We start from the raw sequence: 25,266 nt of genomic DNA, 5'->3' as shown, positions 1-25,266 counted from the left end.
TCTTCCAATGTGCCAAAGGCAGGCTACGTTGTATTTGGCCTGGCAAAGGTGAGAAGAACAGTCATAGGGCAAAGAAAAGCTCCTTCCAGTGGGTGTCCTCCACCCCTCCCTCTTCACAGATACACTTAGAGCACAGTCACAGGCTCCCCTTTGCACAGTTGTTAGAAGTAGGGTCATTCAGTAACTTACAGACAGAAAGGGCTTCCCCTGAAAAGCCTGCCTCAGGCCTAGAATGAATTTATGCAACTAGTAGTGAAGGCACTTCTTCTGCAGGGAGGGAAGGCTATTTAAACTTAACCAATTGCAATGGTTAGATTCACTGGAGCAATCACATGCCGCCAAACATAAACCAAAGTTAAGGAATACTTACAGAAGTAGAAGACCCACAGGAAGCAGTTCCAGAACATTTTTTTTTAAAGAAAGAGAAGCAGAGTTGGAAAAAACAGATAAAAGAGATATAAAATTGGTGACAAAGAACAGCCATTTTTTGCAAGGACTGGCAGTTGAACCTTTCTCAGGAACAGGAAGTATGAACAAACTCAGTGCCACAGTGAGACGTGTCTGCTGCCTACTGACACGGCAGAAGGTGTTACTACCATCACGTATGAAGCATAATCTCAGAGGAATGACAACAGGAAAAGAGAAGTCTGCAGATCATACATTCCAGGCAGAAAACTTTCCTTCTAGATTTCAAAAATAAGTTGCCATTATTTCAGGTGAATATAGTGTCTCATTGATCAGTGAATTATGCTTTATTAATATTCATAGAAATGGCAAGAATAAGATATAGTGACAATAATGCTTAATCCACTTACCCCTATTTTTAAAATGTCCTCTAGTTTTTGAAGCCATTTTTCCTATTTCTATTTTACTTAGGCAAATTAAATAGATATTATTAAGACTCTGTTACTGCATCATATAAACAATGATTGTGTGGACCAGTATGGCACATTATTTTAAAGATGCCAAGGAAGTTTGGAAATTGTATTATCCTAACTCTGCCGTAATCCCATGGAATGGAGAGCACCAAGTACTCACTCAGTTTTTAGCTGGGAAAGAATGTTGCTGTGGTGAAATGCACAGAACATGAAACCCACCCCATCAGCCACTTTTACGCGCATGGTTTGGTGGCGGCAGCGGCAGCATATTTACATTGCACGCTCCTGACACCTCCATATTCATTCATTTCTTAAAGTGAGCATTTTTAGTTTTCTTTCCAGTTCTCTGAGTGTTTACAGGTAAGAGGTTATACCAGATAAATGGCAACGCAATGATGAAAAACCTTGGATCTCTTTCTGCAAGAATTTTTTTAAAAAAATAAGACTTTCCAGAAATCCAAGAGTCATTTTGAGAGAAATTAATGCTTGATGTCCGAAAAGGAAGAAGAGCTCCTGGAAGCACAAATCAGGTGTGAAAGGGGCCTTCGGGATGCGTGCCCCACCAGGGCAACTGTGATGCACACCCGGTGCACAGGCAGCTCCAAGCCCAGGTGCGTGAGATGCAAGGAGGCCTGTGGTGCTGCCCTGGGGGGGCGGCCCGTGTCACGGACGGCTGACCCCCAGTCCAATCCAAAGATCATTTTGCTGCTAATCCGGAGAAATTGATCTCAGTGTTCACACTCACAGACAGAGAAAACCCAACAGTGATGTAAAATGAGCCCCAAATCAATTATTCTCAGGAACTGAGCATTGGTTCAATGGCTGAAAATTGACATTACTGCCTAGCTCTGAAGGACAAAGGAAAAGTGAGTCAAAAAATAAATACCAAGTCACCAGTGAGGTTCTGTTAAACTGACTGATGGATCCCTAGAGCTGATAAAAACTTTAATTAATGCAACAATGCCTACAGTCAAGTTCTTTAAAAGCTAATATCAGGACTCATAATACTGCATTCCCAAAGGATCTGTGAAAGGATAATTATCTGTTTTCTGAATACCACAAATCCCCTTAAACTATCTAACCCCTCCTACTTCATTCAAACATGTGTAGTTCCAAGTGGACATCTGTGTTGTTGGGACCAAAAAGAAGCCACGTGTGCTGGTTCTCTGGACTGTACGCCCTGCTTTACAATGGAGCCACTTTCACATGGGCACCGCCATGCAGTGTGCGGCATGGCACCCGGCAGCAGGGGTAGATTTACTCATGGACTGAACAACAGCAGTGGCTGACAGACAGGATTTGCAGAGAGTTAGAAATGACTACTGCCAGGTATTAACTGCTATAATTTCTAAGAATGTTATAACCCCTTCTTTAATTTTGTTTGTTTCTATGTGAACCCTGAGAAAGAAGACACATACTAAGAAGGGCTCCTGGTGGCTACCTGGGCTCAAATTTTAGAAAACAGAACCTTGCAGCCATTTCTATACAAGGGTCTTTTACACAAACTGCACTTTAGGGAGAAGCCTGCACTGAACTACCTGTCTCTGCACTGAACTGCCTTTCTGCACTGTGTTGCTGCCATCTCAGCCAGTCCTTATCCAGACCAGTGTGGCTCAGTGGGTTGGGTATTGTCCCACAAAGCAAAAGGTCACTAGTTCATTCCTGGCCAGGGCACATGCCTGGGTAATGGGTTCAGTGAGAGGCAACTGATGGATGTTTCTCTCTCATATCATGTTTCTCTCCCTCTCTTTCTTCCCTCCTTCCCCTCTCTCTAAAAATAAATTAATTAAAAAAATTTTTTTTTAAAAGAGGAGTTCCTGGAACCCTATTTCAACCACTAGGACTGAGGCTTTCCTTGTCCAACTAGAACTGCACAGCTCTGACCAACCAGAGCAGCTCTATTTAACCAATTAGGAAAGTCCCTTTTGGACCAATCAAACTGCGAGGTTTTGGGGTTCTCTTCTGCATGAAGCCAAAACAATGAGGCACCCGGTGCAGGGCCTTCTGTATCAGCCAGCTCCCTTCTGGCTCCGAGAGCACATTTTCCCTTTCCATCAAAGACCGAAGACTATTTCCCTGGCTGAGCTGAAAGATGAGGATGTGTTAACACCGTTCAACTCTATTTGTCAATGGTTATTGTTTCTCACAGGCAACACTGGGTACCACAGCTAGGGGTGAAGTGAGACAATCTCATTCTCTGAGGGCACATATACTAACTGGCTGGGCCTAGAGAAACTCTTAAACAGAATGGCAATCTGACACTTCAGATTTCTGTTTTGATAATACACAAAGAAGACAATTTACTTGTGAATAATTATGAGTTTAATAACCCTAAAACCAGCTATATGTCCATTTAATCCATTTTATAATTATAATTGTTAAGGGGGGATGAGAGGCATGAAAATCTCTACCAAAACTTAAATTTGACTAAACTTCCCACCAACTTAAAAATGCCTACCAGCTCACTTTTTAAAATGTAACTAAAAATAGCCCCAGAGCTATAAAACCAACCTGAGAGAAAAGCATTAGGAATCTCTGTAGGCCAACTACTTTCAAACACAGGACTACAGAGCTATTCTAAATAACTCATCCTTTTATTTTCTTATCAAAATACATATCACCAAACCTTCTCATACCTTCCCTTTTTATCTTTCTTGTTACGTTCTGATGAGAAAAATTACACACTCATATATTTGTTAAAAAAATTTTCAACCAACACAGCAGTACATAACACGTATGGTAATAGTCTGCTGAGGCATGATTTACCTCTGCCCATGTCTCGCCTGGTGCTGGAAATGAAGAGACTGACAAAGGTCTGACCTCGATCTGATTTACTGGTGTGTGTGTGTGTGTGTGTGTGTGTGTGTGTGTGTGTAAGCCATTGATTCTACATGTAAAAAGATATCAAGTGACTTCCCTCCCAGGCTTATCCAGCTTGGGCAATTACAGACACAGCAGAATCCAATTCTTCATTTCATTTCAATTTACAAATGTAAAATAAAATCAATACGTGAATGAGCAGCACTTGAGTGTAATGGTGAACTGCTGAAGGATCAGGGTGGGTTGGCAACATATCTTGAGTGCTGACAGGGCGCTCTTTCCCCATAAGCAGTAGACAAATAACAGAGGTAAAGTATACTTGGAGTACATGAAGCATGCTCTGTCCCAGGCCTGCCGAGAGTCTTTCTAAATGCAGCCAGTACCTGCCAATCCCACAGGGCCGGGTGAAAGCAGACGAATTCACTGGTGAAGAAACATTACCAGAAAACAAGCTCAAACACGTACATCAGCAGTAGCATCAACCAAGGTCCTCACAGTGTAATTATTATTCCATAACAGCATAAGCCATTCTTGGAAATCACACCTTATTTTTCCAAGCCACACCAAGCAAATACGATAATCAAAAAATAGTTCTACTTTGTGATTGTTACTGACCCCTTGATGATAGCAGAAGTTACTACCTCGTCACAGATTACAGGCGTGTGGAGACCGCTGAGGGGGCTGAGGCGACAGCTCTCAGGCTGTCAGCCCCGATCAATCACCTTCCATTACCTAAAGGCTTTCCAATTTTGTGCTTCTCTCAAAAGCTCCGCTTTGCCTGGATTAAGCTGAAGCATCAGCATTCGAACTTATTGCTCCTATTACTGCTTCCTAAATAAATGCTATTAGAAGAAAAACTAGCTTTTCCACAGTAGGAACTCGAAATCAAAGCTGACCACAGCAATGTGGCCACATATAAGGTATATTTAACCACAAACACTTCAAAGGTGCGCATTATACAAACTTCCTGAGCAAGCCTGGGCCCAGAAGGGAGAGGGCATTTACAGTGCCAAGAGGAGCCGTCTGTGCGAGTTGTATGACCTAGCTCCCGGAATGAATACTGAGCAATTCCAACGTACTCATTGCGATGCCGCAGAACTCTCGGGTTTCAGGAGCAGTCTCCTGTGAGTTTTACACTATGTGGTTTTACGACCTTATACCTATTATCTTCACGATGAAGAAAAGTCATTTTTCTAAAATACGGCAGATATGTTTGGGGGGAACAGTTTAAAATCAACTGAAAAAGGCATTAAAAAAAAATAAGAGCACCTAAGAAAGGGACTCAGTCTTGTTTATCTTTGTCATCTTGAGAGCCGGTTAGATGTTTGCTGCATTAAGACACCAAATCCACAAGATGGGAGCCCACTTATATAAATATGGTCAAGGTTACAATCATGCACGTTCTTCTGTCCCAATAAACAGACTTTTCATTGTGGCTTTTAATGGTTACCTAAATGTGACAAAGCCAGCAACAGAGTGGTAAGAGTAGAGAGTGAGGAAGAGGGAAGAGACCTGTTTCAGAGCTAGCCTCGCGCAGGCCGGGGGCTCGCTGCCGAGTCGGCAGCGAGAGGGGCCCTCACACTGCAACGCGTGCTACTGGGCCCTCGTGGGTGTTTTCAGTGTTAGTTTATTGTCAACATTAAAATGTTGGGTGGTTTCACTTAAAGGTCCAGATTTCAGGCTTCTCTTAAAAAAATAAACAAACAGATGATCTGGCAATTCTAGGCCTGCATCCCCATGGGCAGGAATCTGCTGTTTATCCTCTCGTTTGCCTCAGGAGGCAGCCACAGCAGCCCGCTGCACTGGCCAGGGCTTTCTGCCTGGCCCTCGGGAAACATTTAAAGCGATGCAGGAAGGGTTGAGCCTGAAAATACAGGAAGCGCGGGAGAGGAAGCTTATTCCGAGATAAGGACGATGGGTCTACGAAGAACATGTACAGACTGAGAGGGTGTCGGGGACAGTCCAGAGAAAGCGATGGGAAGCAGAAGAAGATGCAGACCTTGAGATTCAAGGGACATTCATATCTGAGATGCAGAACTGTTAGTTGTCCATGAAGCCATCCAAGAGAGTCAATGAAGTAGCTTAAAGAAAAAGCGTCAAGAAAAAAAAAAGAGCAGAGGACAGAGCCCTCAGTACTGTCCTCAACCGAAGAGGAAACATAAAAAAAACAATCAAAGAGACGAGGATGAAGTAGCACCAGAGGCTCTCCAAGACCTGGGGCCATCACACCTTCCAGCTTCCTTCTCTCTGCCTCTCCCACAGGCGTCCTCGACCCCAGGCAGCCCGTACTATTTGTTGTTTGAGAAACCGAGTACTGTTGCCCGCCTCAGTGCCTCCCCCAAACCCATGTTTCCTACTGCCTGAAATGCTGCTTCCTCCCACCTGCCTTCGTCACATTTCCATTCCACTTTCTACAATGAGCTCCAGCAGCACCAGCGAGGTTGCTCCCACAGAGCCCTGTGTACCATGAGCAGGGCCTTTCTTGTGCTGCCCTGCATTTGCCACCTTCCCGCCAGGTTTGGCACCAGGCGCCAGGTCTTTTCCAACACTGGATCCTCAGTGGCTGGTGTGGCGTTCAACAAGCAGCAGAGCGAAGGGAGGGAAGGAGTAGGCAACCGGAGTGGAAGGACAAATCTTCGGGTAATGCTATGTCACAGAAATCAAGGAAGAGCCATTTCTTCTTTGAACAATCTGGAATGCTAGGAGTCGTTCAAGGGGAGTGAAGAGAGGCACTGTACTTTAGCAAGAAACTGTCACTAACAAGTTTAGGTGGGGGATGGTTTCTGATACATTATTGGGAAGTAATTTGGAAATATGTATCAAAAGGCTTACCACTGCTCACACCTAGGTCTAAAAAAATCTACTTGGGAAGTCTATCAGCAATGGACAACATGTTTTATTTGTTTTGTTTTTTCCCTGACTGTTCAGATCTGACCCCCATTTCCATTTTGAGGGAGCTCCCATCCCACTGGGGATGCCAGTACGGCCAGATTCTCCCTCCGCAGGCCGCCCCCCAGCGCCAGGCCTGGCCATTCTGGCACCCCTCCCCTGACAGGGGGCAGCAGAGCTGGTCAGAGGTGTGGCCTTGCTGGGCAACCCTGGCTGCAAGCATCCCCACCTGGTTCTCCCTGCCCGCGGACGGCTGCGCTGAACCCTGGCCCTCCAGCATCCTGTCGCTCTTCTGAACCTCTGACAGCCCTCTGATCGGGACCCCATTTTTATAGGACAGCTAGAGTTAGTCTCTGATCTGGCCCTGGAAACATCCTTAACTGATATCCTGCCTGATAAAGAAAAAATTCCTAAATATGAGAAAAAAGCTTTATGTCTATAATGCAACATTATCCATGCAGCAAAATGTGGAAATAATCTAAACTCCCCCAAATAGGAGTATTTAAATAAATGACAGTACAGACTCTTGATAGAATAGCTATACTAACAGTACTAAGAGGAAAAGAGGTTTATAATAAAATGTTACAATTAGAAGGGTTTAACTACAGTATTATTGGTACTCTTACAAAAATACTATTTGTAGTGGGAAAATGACTACAAGTACAAAAATATTGAGTAGAAGTATCTTTTCCTTAAAATGTTAATTTTAAAATTCTGAAGCTACAGATTCAAGCATGGCCCCGCCCAACTGGGAAGGAGCCGATGCCAATCGGATGTGCTCTTCTGCACCGTCTCCGTGCTGACAACGTATTTGCTGCCCGTACTGGGTCCCGCTGCTTCCCCTTTCCCTCCATCCTCTGTGTGGCCCTCCCTCTGTCTCTTAAATGGGATCACAGATCCTGCTTATTTTGCTTTTGCACTTTACCAGAAAGAGCTTCTCCTGCTCATTCTTCAGAGCTCTGCTCAGCACTGCGTCTTCCTGGGAACCTCTGGAAGGCCCTAGGCTGACTTAGATCCTTTTCCTTTAGCGCTACATATCAAGGACTAATGAGTGTCCCTCCCACAGGCTCTTAGTTCCCTGAGGGCAGAGACAGTGCCCTGTGTACCTTTCAGCTCCAGTACCTCCCCCAGTGCCTGATGCACTGATGATGCCATGTTGGTGTAGAAGAAAAAAGGATGAGTGGGTGGGCAAGGGAGCACTGAGCCCAAGGACAACACGCTCTGAGGGCAGACGGGCATTAGCAGAGGACTGGGCATTTCTCCACAGAGACTGAATGGACGATGACAGGAGGAAACACAGACACACATGTATGTAAAGAAAAAGGAAGCTGAGGCATTGAACGAAATTATGTCAACAACAGAGGGCAAAAGAAAGAAGAAAAGTAAGGAAACAACAGCCAAGAAGAATATTCTGGACAAACAGTAAAATAAATAAAAGAACCTACATGGTTATTCTTTTGCTTCAGATTGTTTGTGTTTATGGAAGGGTTTTAGAAATCATCCCTTCAGAGATTAAACTGTCTCTGAGGTCAGTGAAACAAACCGACTGCTTCCTGTGGCGCCCAGTTTCTCGCCTGGGCTGCGTTAGGTCCCAGACCCAACCCTAAGGAAAAGCATGCACAGCACTGCACAGGGGTCGGGCAGCACCGCCCTCCTGCCGCATGGGCGCCAGAGGGGCCTTCACAGAGGGGGCCTTCACTAGTGTCCTGATGGGTAATGGGCTTTGACTGCAAAGTTCTACATTTCAGTTTACTTTTAAAAATAAACTCCATCGCCAATCATTGCTAACTCCACAGCTCCAGGCCACGCCTGCATGACTTACTTACCGTGCCACCATTGTTCCCAAGGTCCCAGTATATTGGCTTCAAACAGAGCCTCTGGGTCCTATTGGTTGAGGTGGCTCTTGGCAACCAATTTTAACTCACATTTGACCAGAACTGGCCTTTATTAAGGACTCTCTAGAACCAGTCACTATGCCACCCAACTTGTTCTCGCTATTGCATAGAATCACCACAGGTACTAGTAATTGTCACCCTCATTTTACAGAGAAGGGAGCTGAGACTTAGGGCAAGTGGCCCAACCCAAGTTGTCAGTGGTAGAGCTCTGGCTGCAGCCCTGGTCTGTGTGGCTCCACACCCATGCTGGTTGACCACTGTGAGCTGAAGGCAAATCCAATGGTTCCAGACTGAGAGAATGTTAATACAAATGTTAGCTGGGCTGATTTCTAACTACAGCACTGAAACCCTTGCTAATGTTGTCTAATGTGCTTAGACAACATTACGTAATAGTCAATATGCTGAGAAGCAATAGTGTCCCTCAGCCCGAGTCACTCAGAATTCGTAGTCTGGGCCTTCACAATTGGCCCTGTCCCTCAGACTCAGATGGGGCTCTATTCTGAATTCTAATGAGAACTAGGCACACTGACTATTTAAACTGCAATGACAAAGATCCTGCCTTTACACAGATGTCCTCAATACAAGCAACAGATCTGAAAATATGTATAGGTACCGACGGAAAATATCAGTCTAGTTTTCATTTAGAAGCTGGAAAAAGACAATACTGTTTTGTACTTGATGTGATCATTGAGGCAGGGATAGATGAAGAAAAGAGATTAAAAACCACGCAAAGATCTCAGTAAAAATTTTAAAGCCTGGGCTCCGAGTGAAAGGTTCACAAAGCGGTGCTTGAATCCTTTGTTAACAACCGAACAAACAAATTCATCACCAGGCCCTTCCAAGTGGCCCCCTTGTAATTCGGTCTGTACTTATAACTAGAAATTTCCTCACTGTGAAAGCATCTATGAGTGATAGATCAGATCAGCAAGGAAGATATGCTGAGAATAAGGAAACAAAAGACCATTTCACGGTTCACAACCCATTTTTGCTCTCCCTTAAGTAAAATGATGCATTGGCTGCCATCCTCAGCCCACTCAACTGCTCCCAGTTAAACAGTCCGAGTGCCCAGGAAGAGTAACTGACTTTCTCATGCATGAGTTGCTTAATTCCCATCCCTCGAAGAGTTAAAATATACCTTGCCTGCAGTTTCCTGTGTGTGTGTGTGTGTGTGTGTGTGTGTGTGTGTGTGTGTGTGTAAGTGTGTGTGTGCTTACACATGAAATGATCGACCTGGGCTTGCATTTGGGAACAGCTCTGTGTTGAGTCTCTTGGACAAAGCCCCTGCCCCCCAGATACTTGTATACTTGTATCAATATTTGTATACTCATGTTCATGGGGCATTACTCACAGTACTCATGGGTGGAAACAACCCGGGAGACCACTGACAGAGAAATGGACAAAATGCAGTATGTACATTTCGAGACTAATGGACAACATTACGTAATAGGCAATATGCTGAGAAGCAATAGTGTCCCTGAGCCCGAGTCACTTTGTCTAATGGACAAGATGGAATATATTCAGCTTTAAAAAAAGGGAGGGAAATTATGATGCATGCTACAACTTAGAGGAATACTGAAGGCACTGTGCTAAGTGAAATGAGGCCGATGCAAAAGGGCGCACACGACGTGGCTCCACTTAGATGAGGTTCCTGCAGCAGAGGCAGAAAGGAGGATGGCACTGGCGGCGGCTGGGAGGGGAGTGGGGAGTTAGTATTTAATGGGGACAGGGTTTCAGTCTGGGATGATAACAAGTTCTGGACGTGGATGGTGGTGATGGTGGCACAACAAGGTACCTGTGCTTAGTGTCATTGAGCTGAGCACTAAAAAACAGTTCAAATGGTAAATTTTATGGTACATATATTTTATCACGATAAAACACATTTTTTAAATAAAAAAATCCAGCCAAGTTTGCATAGGGCTGCTAGACCTACTCAGCAAATTCTATAATATGCTTTGTGTTCAAAGGCTTAACATTGATCAATGGAAGTCTCAGAAGGCAATCAGTGGGTGTCGTCGATACAGGTCTGACCTCCCCAGAGCTTTCGAGGCCACATGCTGAACCTTCATCAGTGTGACCAGCACTGCTCGTCAACAAACACAGATTTCCCTTTAAAAACATAAATGCGTTACATTTTACTTTAGTGGTATCAGGTATCAGAAATGCTCAGTATGAGGATAGTCATTTCTGAGTTGATCTACAATATTATTGGAACTGCTAAGTAAATATTAGGGAAAATTGAAGGGATAAGAGAAACAAATGTCTCCAAAGTCCTCCCACTGAGAGACTAAAGAAACCCCTTCTTCCGCACCTAACACCGTTGTGCTGCCGCACCTCCCCTTCCGAGTCGCCACACGTAATTCTGTTGCAGGTAATGTGTACCACAGACAATACATACCTATTAGAACTGCTGTATCACATATAAATAAACATAAGTGAGGCATGAGATAATTTTACAGTTGATATATTCTAAGATACCAAGTTTTTTAAAAATATGCAGTTCAATAATTTTGGGAGTCTCTAAATCTCTTCCACTAAAAAAAAAATGAAGCAGTTCAGCTCAGAAGGTTTACGGAGCTCTCTGGGTCTAAACACCAACAGTAGGTGATACTGTGAAATGAAGGACTGGCGACAGTGTTAGTAACACTGCTCACTGTGACATGGTGGATGGCATGTGGTGAATGGCGGCCACATGCAAACTTACCACGTACTGACGTGTCTGTGAATGTGTGCATCCCAAAATAATGGCAACATGACTGCTTAGCACATAAAGAAAGACCTCAGGAATGTTACCAGTGACCGGGGACGAGCCTTCCTGCTATAGGCACACAATGACAATCGCTGATACTTGCTCATCGCTTACTCTGTGCCGAATGCTGTTGTAAGTGCTATAAATCTGTATGTCTGCATCTATGTCGGTATCATCTATAACTATCTCTTTATCTACATTAATCTACTTACGCCTTAAACAGTCCTCTCGCCCCATCTCAGAGAGGAGAGGTCCGAGGCACGGGGGAGCCATGGGGCTGGCAAGTGGCGGCACTGGGTATGACTGCAGGCTCTGGGGCCTCTCCACAGACACACGGAAGTTCAGGGAAAACGGGTGGCAGGAGACACCTGACATATTCTATACAATCTAACTTTGATAACCTGGCTATCCACTCTTTTACAGCCGAGGAAACTAGGCTCAGCAAGATTAAGTTTATACACAAATCAAAGCTAGTAAGAGAGGGAGGTGTACATGAACCCCCATTGCTCTGTCTCCAAACTTTCGGGATCAAAGGTAGAGAACACAGGCCCAGTGGACAGAAGTCGTGTGAGAAGGCTGTAAGGTGAAATCGAGGAGGCTTTGCTCCTGGCGAGAAGAAGGAAGCACATGCCTCTGGGAACAGAAGCACAGACCAGGCTGGTACCTGATGGATGAGAACTGGGGTCAGGCAGCAGAGCAGGTGATAAACGGGAAGCAAGGAGGCCCCTAAGAGTTTCACCTCCTCTGAGGTCCCAGGGTCCTGCCCTGCCTGGCTCTTTCTCACCCTGCTGCTCTAGTCTTCTGTTTTACCAGGACTCGGGCAAGGAAGGCAATGCTACTCAACGAGTACGTCCCAGGTGACCCCAGCACGGAGTCGCCGTTCTACAGCTGGATGGGTCAGAGGGAGCCATTACACTTTTTCATACTGAAAGGGCTACAGGGGAGGCAAACCATGCATTCAGATCACTAGTTTTTTATTGTATTATATTTCTGTTTACAGTAAAAGTACTAGCTTTATCAACTTGGTGCACCTTCGTGAGATGAAGCACCAAATAACAATCACTGTGATTTCTACAACAGTCCCCACTTGCCATATTTTGCCGTGTATGATATACACTTTTCTGTCCAAATTTTTGAAGAAAAAATAAGGATGCATATTATACATGGGCAGTACTAATTCTGTATCTACATAAATGTTTTTAATTCTTTTATTTATGCTTATGCATTGAAAGTGTAACTCTAGAAAGCATATAATGATATCTGTGTGCAAAATAATATCCTGGAATATGATCATCAGTTTTGTTTCTATATATAAATAAATAAGATTTTGAATTAAAAAATGAAAACAAAAGATTTTTTTCCTGAAAGTTTGGTCCAAAAACATGGGTGTGCATTATACACGGGAGAGCATTATATACGGCAAAATATGGTATCATCACTTGCCTTTGGGCAAAGCGCTGTACACAGGCAGCACGACTGAAACCTCACAAAAATCTCATCAGAACTTCTGCAGAACAGCAAGCATCTGCATCAGAACTGCTTGGCGTACTTGTCAGATAATGAACATTCTTGAACCCCAACCTAACCCTGCTCAGACCCTCTAGGGGAGGGCCTGGGAATCAGCATTAAAAATTACTCCATGTGAATTCCCACTTTACTTACAAAGTATTAAGTAAGAAGTAAAGTGACCGCCAAACATAACATCGCTGAGTGTAGGATCTGAACTCACTTGAGCTTGGGCTCTTAGCTGCTCTCAAGTTCTACCTTCAACAATCCGGCTGCGACTGAGTTAGAACCACGGTGCGACAGTGAATGAGGCTGCCGTTAAGCCCTAGGAACTCTACTGCCACCAGTCTGCACAGTCACGCAAGTTCCCCAACTGTTCTTCTCTAGAAACATACAGAAAGGTTTCTTACTTTGCATTTTAAAAAATGAATGTGCTATCCTTTCCCTGAACTCAACACAATCCATTTCATTTGAACAGGATTTCAGTTACCTTTTAGTAATGTCAGTGCTTCATCAAATGGGACCACCCGTTTTAGAGGAGCAATCAAACCCCTGTGGTCATGAGACAAACATGGGAAACTCACAGCAGAGTGAACCGCAAGTCACACGAGGGGCAGGCCCTGACTCCCGCTCTCTTACCACAAGATGCTGACTTTCTCTCCACCAAGTTCACGCGCCTGGTTTCAGTGCGAAGCTTCTCATCTGTTTTATCCACCAGGTTGGCGAGGTCATCAATGATCTCTGTAAGGGAACCAAGGAGGCGTGGTTAATGCTCTGCAACGCCCTGGCTCACATCCCAGTGTCAGAGCTGTGGTGGTCCTTCCCAGTACCAGTTCTCCCAAGTGCGGTGAATGAAGAGGCACAGAACTCGTGTGTGTTCTTTGAAAACTGCCATCCTGATTCAAAAATGGGGGGGGGGGGAACAGTACTGGTAAAAGGAAAAAAACAGTTTACAACAATTCCAGGAGACAGAGGAGAAATGTCAAAAGTTCAAGGGGAAAAAAAGCATGTTTATGGCCAGCCAAATTGCCATTCAAGTTATAAAGGTGACCGACAGACACTAGAGAAGACTACAGGGACAAGAATGGAGAAGCCAGAGACCACAGCATGAGAGATGATGGGGAGAACAGAACCCATTTAAATACTGAGCAGAGGATAAACAGATACGTGGATTAGGTTACAGAAAGGTAGGTACGTATTATATGGTGAAGATGTAATTATAACTGACAGCCGGGAAGCACTGGGGGGAGGAGAAAAAAAAATGGAAGGTGATAATTTCTTCATTGCTCACAGAGAGCCATATCAAACTGTTAAAAAGTAAAACATTTAGAAATTTATAGCTTTATAAAATCACCAAAGCTTCAATGTTTTATGTAATTTTTTTGTTAACCTTAGATGGATTTTTTAGTAATTATTCTCTCGTAAAAACTCCTTTATGTGGTCTATCTTTTAAAAGTGAAATGAAGCACTTAACATTTAAGACAGCATATACACTATGATCCTAATTATGTAAAAATATTTCTTTCTATCCGCTTACATACCTAAACCTATAAGGCTGTGTCTGGATGATGCTGACCTGGTGTCAGTAGTGATCATTTCTAGGTGGCAGGATCCTAGGTGATCTTCCTTATATTTTCTTTATTATTTGAATTTCTTATGATGAAAAATTTTTTTTCAGTTTTGCTTCTCTTTCTTCTCTGCCTCTCTTTTTTAGTGATTGCTTTAGAGATATGTTGGCCAATACACATCACCACGTTTCTTAAGATTTAAATAAAACAGACATGTCAAAGATTTGAGAGGAGTTTTGAAGGTAATACGGCGAGGAAGCAGCAAAGGGCAATCTCTGCAAAAAGAATAGCAGGAGGAAGGCCAGGCAAGTTGGGTGTTCTTTCCTCTAGCCTCCTGCAGCACTTCCTGCAAGTTCTTTTTACCTACAGGCCCTTTTATTTTTGTATTTGGATTATCCGTTTGCATGTCTTTCTATTTACAGAAAGACTCTGACAGAAACCAACTTTCCTTCATCTCTGTATCTCCCAGCCCAGGGGAGTACCTGGTACACAGCAAGATGAAACGAGCACTCGAAGATAAAGGCAAGGAAGCAATGGAGCCCGGGAGATAAAATCACTAAATAATTTCAAAGCATCTTGCTGCTTCTTAAAAAAATGGACCTAAGCCACATTTGTTGAATATCACTTACACACAACCTGTCTGGAGTACCCTTCACCGTTCATTCATGACCCTCTTCCCCGGTGTCCGGTGACACACTGCCCCTCTTTCCCTCTCCCCTACCTGGAAGCTCCATCGGGTTCTCCTCTTCCTCTGAAATCTTGGTGATCTCAAGTGGTCTGTATATTTTTACTCTGTGATACCGCCATGATGATTTTATATACCTTTTAGTTCGTTAATATTTGAATTAAAGCCCTGACAACTTTCTGTTCTCTACAGCTCTCCAAACTTCCTGACCCAGGTAGCCAACTGCCTACTGCTTCTCTCTGCCTGGAAATTCCTGCAAACTGCAGACTCTCAAGGTCACTAAAATTAAACGCTCCCTCTTCCCCCAAATCTCTTGGCCCTCAAATAATGGCACTGAGGCAGGAGGAGTAAACTCCAGAGGTGCCCCAGGGCTAAGATAAAGGACGTCCGTACGGGACAGAGACCCTGTTCCAAGACTGGTTGTCCTGTTTTCTGGAAAAGTGCTGAACCATGGTGAATCGTGAATGCACCTGGGCAGAAGATGCCACACGACCCCTGCTTCATTATAGTAGCATTATAATAAATTGCCATGTGGGACCCCCTTCCCTGGTCACCAATTGAGGAAAATCATGGGAGACACATGTGCAGTAGCTTTAAAGTAATACAACTGCTTGTATATGCACAGTAAAAGCCCGCCAAAACTAGCCAGGAGGGATCTGCCATATGAGAATAGAGTCCCTCCAGCCCCTGAGGTCAGTCTCTGCTCGGAGTTGGCCCACTCCCATGATCTGTGGAGTGTACTATCACTTAATAAACCTGCAGTCTCTCTTTCTGCTATAAACTGTGTTTGGTTCAATTCTTTGTCTGCCATCACTGAGAACATGGTTACCTGTGCCCGCCGGTCACAGCACCACCATTCATTCGCTGGCCCGAGACCTCATGAGTTACTTGAGGGCCTTCTCGCTGGCTTCCTGTCTCTTTCATCAGAAATTCTATTTTTAGCCACTCTAGTTGATTTCCGGCCCCAGTTATCTCTCAATCCCACCATTTCTCCTAATATCTCACAAAAATTCTCCAGGGTTTCTGAGACAATGTCCTAATTTACCTTCCGGTTTCTACTCCTGGATCCTTTCGATCCACTCTCCGTGCTGTAGTGAGGGATGTAGTTTTCTTCACATCTTACTTAGTTAAAATTAAACAGCTATATGTGGCTAGTGCCTATTATATTGAATTACAAAGCTCTAAGCACTTTTTTTTTAGAAAAAGAGACAAGACCAAAACACATACGCACTACTATCACCACCACTACTAAGAGTTACTGCTTTAAAAAAATCAAGAGGGAATAAAAATAAATACTAAAAATTAATGATTCACTCAAAAGAAGGCAAAAAGGAGGTAGAGAAGAACAAAGGCTAGACAGAACAAAAAGAACGTAAATACCTAGATGGCAGACTGAAATCCAACTATATTAGCAGTCAATTAAATATAAATGGGCAAACTGCTCAATTAAAAGACAAAGAACGTCAGGCAAGATAAAAAAAAGACAACACAACTACAGGCTTCTCCAAGAAACTCACTTTAAATATGAGGCATAGAAAGTGCCTGCGTGAGAAAGCTGGTGTGATTTTATTAGACAGGCTTGAAGCCAAGGAGTGTGACGGGAGGTAAAAAGGAAGTTTTCATCACGATGAAAGAACACACGTGATGAAAATGGAAACCTCCCCCCTGCCTTGTATTTAAATATTAAGGAAACTACCCCTAAACAACCCATGGGATAAAAATCAAATCACAAGTGAACCCAGAAAATGCTTTGAACTGAATGATAAAGACGATCCAAAATAAAAGTCCGGAATGCAGCTAGAGCAGTGCTCAGGAGGAAACTTACTGCTTTAAACACGTATCATAGAAAAGAAGATGTAGAAAATCAACCATCAGTCTAAAGGAGACAATCACATGAACATTTCCATAGATGCATTAAAAGGGTTTGACCCAATTCAGTGTTCGCTCATGATAAATTCTCAAAAAAGCCCAGGAATGAGAGGGAGTGCCCCCCCCCCCCGCACCCCCCTGGTCTGATGAAGGGCGCCATGAAAACCCCAGCCAACAGCACACCAACAGGAAGCAGCAAACCCTTCTCCTCTGAGGTCAGGAGCAAGGCAAACATGCTGCTCTGACAATCTGTTGAGTATTTTATTTGAAGGCAAAACTATTTAAAAGTAAGATGTAAATATGTATATGTGACATGATTATATACATGGAACACTCTGTGGAATCTATTTTAAAACTACTGGTACATTGCGGTTCGATTCCCAGTCAGGGCACATACTTGGGTTGCAGGCCAGTTCCCAGCAGGGAATGCATGAGAGGCAACCGTACATTATTGATGTTTCTCTCCCTCTCTCCTTCCCCTCTAAAGATAAATAAATAAATATTAAAAAAAAATAAAAGTTAAAAAAAAAAACTACTGGTACAAATGATCTAACAAATCCACAGACGTACAATCAATTATGAAGAGCAGTGCATTTCTATATACTAGTGACATGCAATTGAAAAATGAAAGTCAAAAATATCATTTAAAATAGCATGAAAAACTGTATCAAATACTTAGAAATAAATCTGACAAAAAATGTGCAAGACTTCTGTGCAAAACACTATAAAACAGGGTGGGGGAAATCAAAGACTGAAATAAATGGAGAGCTATACCATGTTCATCAATTAAAAGACTCAATATTTTAAAGTTATTTGTTCATTCTTCTCAACTGATCTGTAGATTCAGTATAATTCCAATCAAAATCCTAGCAGGCTTTAAATATGAAGTTGGCAAGCCAATTCTAAAATGTTCATGGAATGCAAGAGATTTAGAATTGCCAAAATAATCTTGACAAAGGAAAAATGAAGGTGGAGATATTACATCACCAAAGTTCAAGATTTATTACAAATATATAAGGCCAAGAAACTGGTCAATTGATCTTCATAAAAAAATTTCTGCTCATGCAACGATACCATTAAGAAAATTACAGACTGGTAAATACTTTTAAGCCATATATCTGATAAACTATCTGTATCCAGAATACATAAAGAATGCCTACATATTAACAATAAAAATAGCAAACAAACCTAACTTAAAAGCAGGCAAAAGACCTGAGCAGATGTTTTGTAAGAGGACTTATACAAATGGCCCGTGTGCACAGAAAAAGGAAGGAGCTCAAGCCCATCAGTCTTTAGGGAAACACAAGTCTAAAACACTGTAAGCACTACTCCACACCCATTAGAATGAAAAAATTAAAGACTCATGATACTAATTATTGGGGAGGATTTGGCACGAAGGTCATTGTAGAAGTGTGTGTCAGTTCAACCAAGTTAACCATTCATCTACCCTATGACCCAGAAATTCCACTCCTAAGTATATACCAAACAAAAATTAAAATGTTACCCAGAAAGACTTGTACAAAAATACACACGGAAGTCCTATTCATTAAAACCCCAAACTAGAAACAACCCCAATATCCATCAACAGAAAAATGAATAAGCAAATTGGGATATATTTATACAATGGAATAGTATTCAACAATAAAAACAAACAGCTACTTATAATTACAACTGCATAAATCTCAAAAGCATTCTGTTGGTTAAAATAAGAAAATAAAGTCAATATATACTTGATGACTCCTTTTATATGAAGGATGCGGATAAACCTAATCCATTGGATAGAAATCGGAAGGTGGTCTCCTGGGAGGAGGGGGTGTAGGGATTCACTGGAACGGGGTATGAGGGAATTTCCAAATGGTGGAAATGTTCTAAATAGTCACACAAATACATACAGTCAAAACACATAGAACTGAACACTATAGATCTGCACATTTTTGTTGTATGTAAATTATACCTCAACTAAAAATGCAAATCCAAAAAAATTAAGAGTTTACAATATTATTATGATATTCCTAAGGTTTTCCAGGAAGACAGGCAGGCAGACGGGTCTACACACATGGATGCTGGAAAGATAAAGCAAACGATGCTAACAGAATTTTGGAGCTGCAAGAAGTCCTGCTCACCTTCTTGTTCACACCTCCCCACCCCTGTTTCAGATACCCCTGACAGTGGAATGGCTAATCCTTTGCCAAATCTTCCCAGCAACTGGTAACGTGGAGACTCATGAGAAAATCAGTTCCATGGCTGAGCTGGAGGGTGAGTAGTTATTGTAAGGTTCTGTATATTGAGCTGAAAATCTGCCTGCTTCCAACTTCTACTTTAGTTATTGCTAGAACAACACAGTTCCAGTGTTCTCCCATTTAGACCCAAACTTTAATAGATCTCCGAAGGAAGACAGTTTTAGATCTGGTGATATGTCAATGCTTTGGGCATACATACTCTTTTGCCCTGAAATGTGTGCAAAGACTTGGGATACATGGTTTCAATTTTGTCTAGTCAGCAAAGAACACAGGTGAGTTCATTGTGGTAGCATATATAAAGTGGTTATATTTATGATCCATTCCTCATGTCCTGTCCGGATATTCTACAGTATCACTTACGGTTTCTATAGTTGCTCGGTACATTGTCCTCATATGACCAATTATGGGCAGAATTTCATGAAGGGCTTTAATGCTGCAACATGTGATACAACACTCAGGCTTAATAAGCCTCTGTCATTATAAGAAAGAGTTAAGCGCAAAATATTCCTTGTCCGACACTAAATATAGGCCAGCTGTTATATATTAACTGGGTTTCTAGAGAGATTTCTTTTTAAATTTGTAAATATTCATAATTTGGAGGTAAATATACATTTTGTATTAGATTAGCTCAGCAAAAATCAGCAGTAAACACTGAAGGTGTTAATATTTTAATATTAGACAAAATACAAAGTTTTTCATTTTGGTTGGTAAACCTCTTTTGATTACTAGTTTGCTGACTTCTGTTTTTATGCAACTCAATTTTTAAGTTATGAAATTTATTTAATTGAAGTTTATAAGAGGGGGGAAAGTAAAAAATTATCCAAATACCCCAGTAATCACTTCTATATGCTCCCTTCTAGGATTTGACATATACATATATTCTATATAACTATAATATATAAGGCTTTGCCCCCCATTAACATGATATCATTTGTATTCTTTCATGTTGCCACACCACCTTCACATTCATAACTTGTGAAGCCAATAATGGTTACAAAATATTAATTAAATAACCATTCATTAAAAACAACCCATTGTGAAACGGTTAGAATGTTTCTCTATTTCTACATAATGAGCCAGTGAATTCTTTCCTCTATTACCATTTTCCTTCTTTTGTATCATTTCCTTAAGTTAACAGAGTGTGATTATGATGGCTGGACGGACTTTGAAACACACTTGCCAAATCCGTTTTTCGAAGCAGCGGTTCCCAACCTTTATTGGCACCAGGGACCGGTTTTTCCAAGGAGGCGGCGTCAGGCAGGGGTTTCCCTCTGGCCGGTTCCTAACAGGCCACTAACCGGCTATGGACCGGGCAGGGAGCGGGGAGCTCAGGCGGGGTGGCGGGGGGCGCTTCCCTCGTGGCCCAGTTCCTAAGAGGCCACTGACCAGGCCACTGACCGTATGAATCCGTGGCCCGGGCGCTGGGGACCCCAGTTTTACGGGTTAACACTGCCACTGCTGCTGTGGGCTGGTTTGATGGGGTGACTCCACTTGTCAGTGACTGTGACCTCTGAAGGAAGCTTCTCAGGGCAGGGGGGTAGGGGACTTCCCAGCCTGCAGCCCACTGGCTTCTAAGGCAGGAATTCCCCTCACCAGCATCTGTCGTGAGCAAATTAAACACAGGTTTCAGACTACAGACTGAGAAACAACCAGCTGACTCCTTCGAATTCCTGACAGTACAGCCTCCAAAGAGAAACTGATACTTGGCTTCCTGGTAGGTACGCATTTGGTTTCCAGAAGGAGCCTATATTTCTTTTCTTTGGTGCTAAATTATGACACCAAATGCATTCCAACATAGAGTGGAAAAATGGACAATATAAAGTGCAATGCAAAATTAACAGGATCTAACAAATATTGTATGGTATCAAAATATCTGATCCAATTATATTCCATATTTTTTCTACTCCCAATTACCATCCCAGTAAATTCTATGTAAAGGCTGAAAGCGGTTTACCTTTACTTTCAGGTAAGTATGGTGCCTTTTTGTGTTCGTAATGAATGCTGGCAGCTGTAAAGTCACTAAGTTAGCTTATATTGCTAATTAACATTTGAAAAAAATCAACAAATAAGCAAACAGTGAATAATGAGCTTTTCTTGAGGGTATTAGTTTAACTCCCTCTATTCCCTACCATGGAAACTAAAAATGGGGGGAAATGGGAGGGAGGTGGGGAGCACGGGGGGGGGGGCTGGGATGGGAGTAAAAAACAGAAAACTGTACTTGAACAATAATGAAATAATTTTTTTAAATGGGGGGTGGAGAGATGACCTCTGATACTTGGAAACCTGTCAAATGTATCACAGAAACCAGGAACAAAAAGACCGACCTGTGACTCGGCAAGAGAAAGCACTCACCTGCGGCACCCTAGGCCAGTGCAGCTGGCAGCAAACCCCAGCACCCACGCAGATCCTCTGGGAAGTGCTCAGGGTTTGGGGCCCTGGGAGAACGCCTCATGGCCACAGCTGCTCAAGCATCTGAGGCAGGAAAATGTGGGCCACGCTAGTGGGCAGTGCAGGCTCCTTTGCTTCTTCTTTTTATTACCAACTAAGGCATTTCTCTCTTTACCTGGGCCTAAAAATGTATAGGCTATGCTAAGACAGAACCCGTTCCAACTATAAAAAGACTTCTTTTTAAATTTATTGATTTGAAAGAGAGAGGATGGGGGTGGAGAGAGACAGAGATTGATTGACAGATTTGTTGTTCCACGTATTGATACATTCATTGGTTGCTTCTTGTATGTGCCCTGATCAGGGATCAAACCTGCAACCTTGGCATATGAGATGATGCTCTAACCACCGGAGGCACCCAGCCAGGGCACCCTTCTCAACTTCTACAACAGACAGACAGACACTGAGCTAACTCCGTGTGAAGATGAGCAAACAGCCGACAGGTATAAATAAAGAGCTCAAAATGAGGGAGCATCTGAGAGCTGTACGAGGGAATGTCCTCTCCCTATCCCCTGTCCCTTTGGCCCTAGAAAAAAAAATACTAAAACTCCTTCCAAAATATGAGAAACCTTGAGAAGTTAGTTATTTTTTAAACACCAAGATGCAAGAGGACACCAAGTCAACCAGAAGAGAGCCACAACGTGGGAACAACTTTGGATTACTAGGAAAACTGCATCCAGAGAGAAACACAATTGTCAAATTAAAAACCACAGTGAAGGCAGTTAAACAGATTGTAACCTAAATAAGGCATTTAGAAAATAAGCTTGAGTGGTCTCCCAGAAGTCAGAGAAAAAGGTTAGAGAGGACAATATATGGGAGGGAAAATAAAAAGAGAGGGATAAAGATTCAGGAAAACTGAAGGAGAAACAGTAACCAAATAAATAATCGATTTTCTTTGAGCTGAAAAAACATTTGAGATTTAATATCACAAACAAACAAACAAACAAAACCTCACCAAATTCTGAACATTAATGAAAAAGGTCTAGAACTATTTCATGAAACTTCTGAATTTCAGAATAAAAGAAAAAATGCTGAAGCATTCAAATGGTAGGCAAAGGGGACAAGCTTCCAGCTTTTGAAATTAAGAAAATTAAAGAATTAAAGAAAATTGCCCTGGCTGGTGTGGCTCAGTGCATTGAGTGCCGGCCTGTGAACTAAAGGGCTGCTGGTTTGATTCCCAGTCAGGGCGCATGCCTGGGTTGTGGGCCAGGTCCCCAGTAGGATCACATGAGAGGCAACCACATATTGATGTTTCTTTCCCTCTTTCTCTTTTCCTCCCCATCTCTAAAAATACATAAAAACTTTTTAAAGAAAAGAAAATTAAACTGGCATCAGACTGTCCTCACGAATAACTAAATATCAGAAGACACTGGAATAGAAAGGGATGAAGGCCAAGGGCTGTGCCCCAAGGATTCGCAGTCTAGCAAGGCTGCAGGGCAGGCTCCTGAGTGAGGGGAAGGCGGACTGTGCCAGGGATCAGCAAGCACCCACCCAGCTGGGTAACCAGGGAACAAGAACGTGGAAATAGGAGCACTAACTGAAACAAAACTGTACGGGTGTGTGGCAGTCAAGTTCTTACAGCATCACACAAGGGCAACCAACCAACTGCTCACCTCTGCGTGGGTACTGAAGCCAGTATGTGCCTTTGGCCAGAGCCTCACCTAACTATCGCTGAGGCATTTTGGTTTACTCTTCCCTTGTTTCGGGATGTCCGTGGTGCCCTTCACAGCAGCAGAGACTGCCTCAAAGCCTTACGGCCTGCCCAGCCCTAACTGTGGAATGTGCCAAAGCACCTGCAGCTGCCACATAACACGTTTGAAAATCCAGCGAGACCATCTTCCTACATTTCTTCATGACAGATAGAGCAATATCCCTTGGACATTTTCATCTGCAATTATAGCTCCAAATTGTCAGAACACAAAATAAGTGGTAGGAAGACAGACCAAGTGCAGTATATTACACATGCAAAACACTGAGTTTAGAGGGGCTAAGTGGCTGGGAGATTTGCCCCAAGCTGCACTAACATTTGCTCCTACGGGTGTAATCCGCTGACCTAGCTTCCATCTGCAGAATGCATGCAGCAGTACTCAGAGCTGGGAAAAACGCAGATGATCAGTGCGCCACAATGACTGTCACGTGTGCGCTATGTATGCATTAGTGTGTATGCGGATACATTTATATTTTATACACACTTATGTTTATATACATACACACATGTGTGATAGATTATATATCTCAAAGGATAAAATATTTTATATTCTATACTATCTTTGCGTGTGAGAGAGAAATAAATGTATTTTAGAAAAATATCATTATAACATCCCCCCAAATTATTGTACCGCCCAGGTACCATTTCTGGAAAAAAATTACCTAAAGTATTTTCAGATGATGAAGAAATAAATGGAAAAAAGGGAAATCAAGATTGATTAAGTCATGATACAAGAATATAAAATGTAAAATAAATCATAGTAAGTAATGAATCTACTAAATTTGAAATACAGTTCACATATAGAAAAGTACATGTACTGAAATACATGTACAGTTTAATGAATTATTACAAAGTAAATACCATTTAATTATTATCAAAGTCAAGAAAAAGGCAGCTGCACAAACCTCAACACCTGTCTCTGTCCTCCCATCCCTGTATTCCCACCTGATCACTACCTCCTCCCTCTTCCCCCGAAGCAACTATCATTCAACTTTTATTTAATCATTTCCATGCCTTTTTGTATAGTTTTATCAGCCCTTAAGAAGTCAAAGATTCACACCACTGTGCAATCACTTATGCAATAATTGATTCAGGGAAGAATCATCAATTAATGGTAAAGCCACTGACTGGGCGAAGGGCTGTTGGGAAGCAGCATATTCACTGTCTCAAAGTATCACTCCAGGGGTTTCTTCATGTTACGAAGTGGAAAAGACGCCTTTACAGTGATGAAATATGGCAAATACTACCTTAACCAAGTGGGCAAACTTACCATCAGCAATAGTGGGCACAACTGTCATTTTAGATCTCCTTAAGTGCTGCAATGAAAAGTATACAACTATACTTGTGTCTTTTACCAAAATGTTTAAGTCTAATCATTAAGTCTAAGTCTAAATGTTTCCAGTCTTAAACACTGGAAACACTCTGACATATCCAGATTGGGGGATATCCTACAACACAATTAGCATGAGCTCTTTAAAAATGTCCATGGCAAAAAAGGGGGAGGGGGAGATATTCTAAAGTAAAGGACTATAAAGAGCCATGATGAATAAATGCAATCTTTAATCTTTGTCTGAATACTGGAGTGACCCCTCAAAAAATAAAGTGATTAAAGAACACTATCAGGGCAACTGGAGAAATTTAAATATGGACTCCATATTAAACAATTTTACCACAACAAAGTTAAGTTCCTTGGGTATGCTAATGATATCATGGATATGCAGGGCAACATGATAGTTCTTAAAAGATACATGCTGCCCTGGCTGGTGTGGCTCAGTGGATTGAGCGCAGGCCTGTGAAGCAAAGGGTCACTGGTTCGATTCCCAGTCGGGGCACATGCCTGGGTTGCAGGCCAGGTCCCCAGTGGGGGACACATGAGAGGCAACCACACGCTGATGTTTCTCTCCCACTCTTTCTCCTTCCTGTCCCCTCTCCCTAAAAATAAATAAATAAATAAAATATTTTTTAAAAAGATACATGCTGACATATTTTGGAGACACCCTCACCTACTTTTAAATGG

The 25,266-nt window shown here is 42.5% G+C and overlaps 1 protein-coding gene across 1 annotated transcript in view; it reads right to left on the bottom strand.

Annotated features, from left to right (window-relative positions):
* STX8 (syntaxin 8) overlaps nt 1-25,266 on the bottom strand; it is a 255,335-nt gene that overhangs the window by 76,608 nt on the left and 153,461 nt on the right. Inside the window, 1 exon segment of the mRNA XM_037164947.2 lies at nt 13,374-13,475. Within this exon segment, the coding sequence (XP_037020842.2) occupies nt 13,374-13,475 (102 nt within the window).

Source organism: Artibeus jamaicensis, unplaced genomic scaffold (assembly GCF_021234435.1).
Source record: "Artibeus jamaicensis isolate MK-2021 breed Jamaican fruit bat unplaced genomic scaffold, CSHL_Jam_final contig_781, whole genome shotgun sequence".
In the NCBI taxonomy this organism is placed as follows: domain Eukaryota; kingdom Metazoa; phylum Chordata; class Mammalia; order Chiroptera; family Phyllostomidae; genus Artibeus; species Artibeus jamaicensis.
Note: the sequence above shows the minus strand (reverse complement) of the source record. Positions and strands in the feature narration are given on the sequence as shown.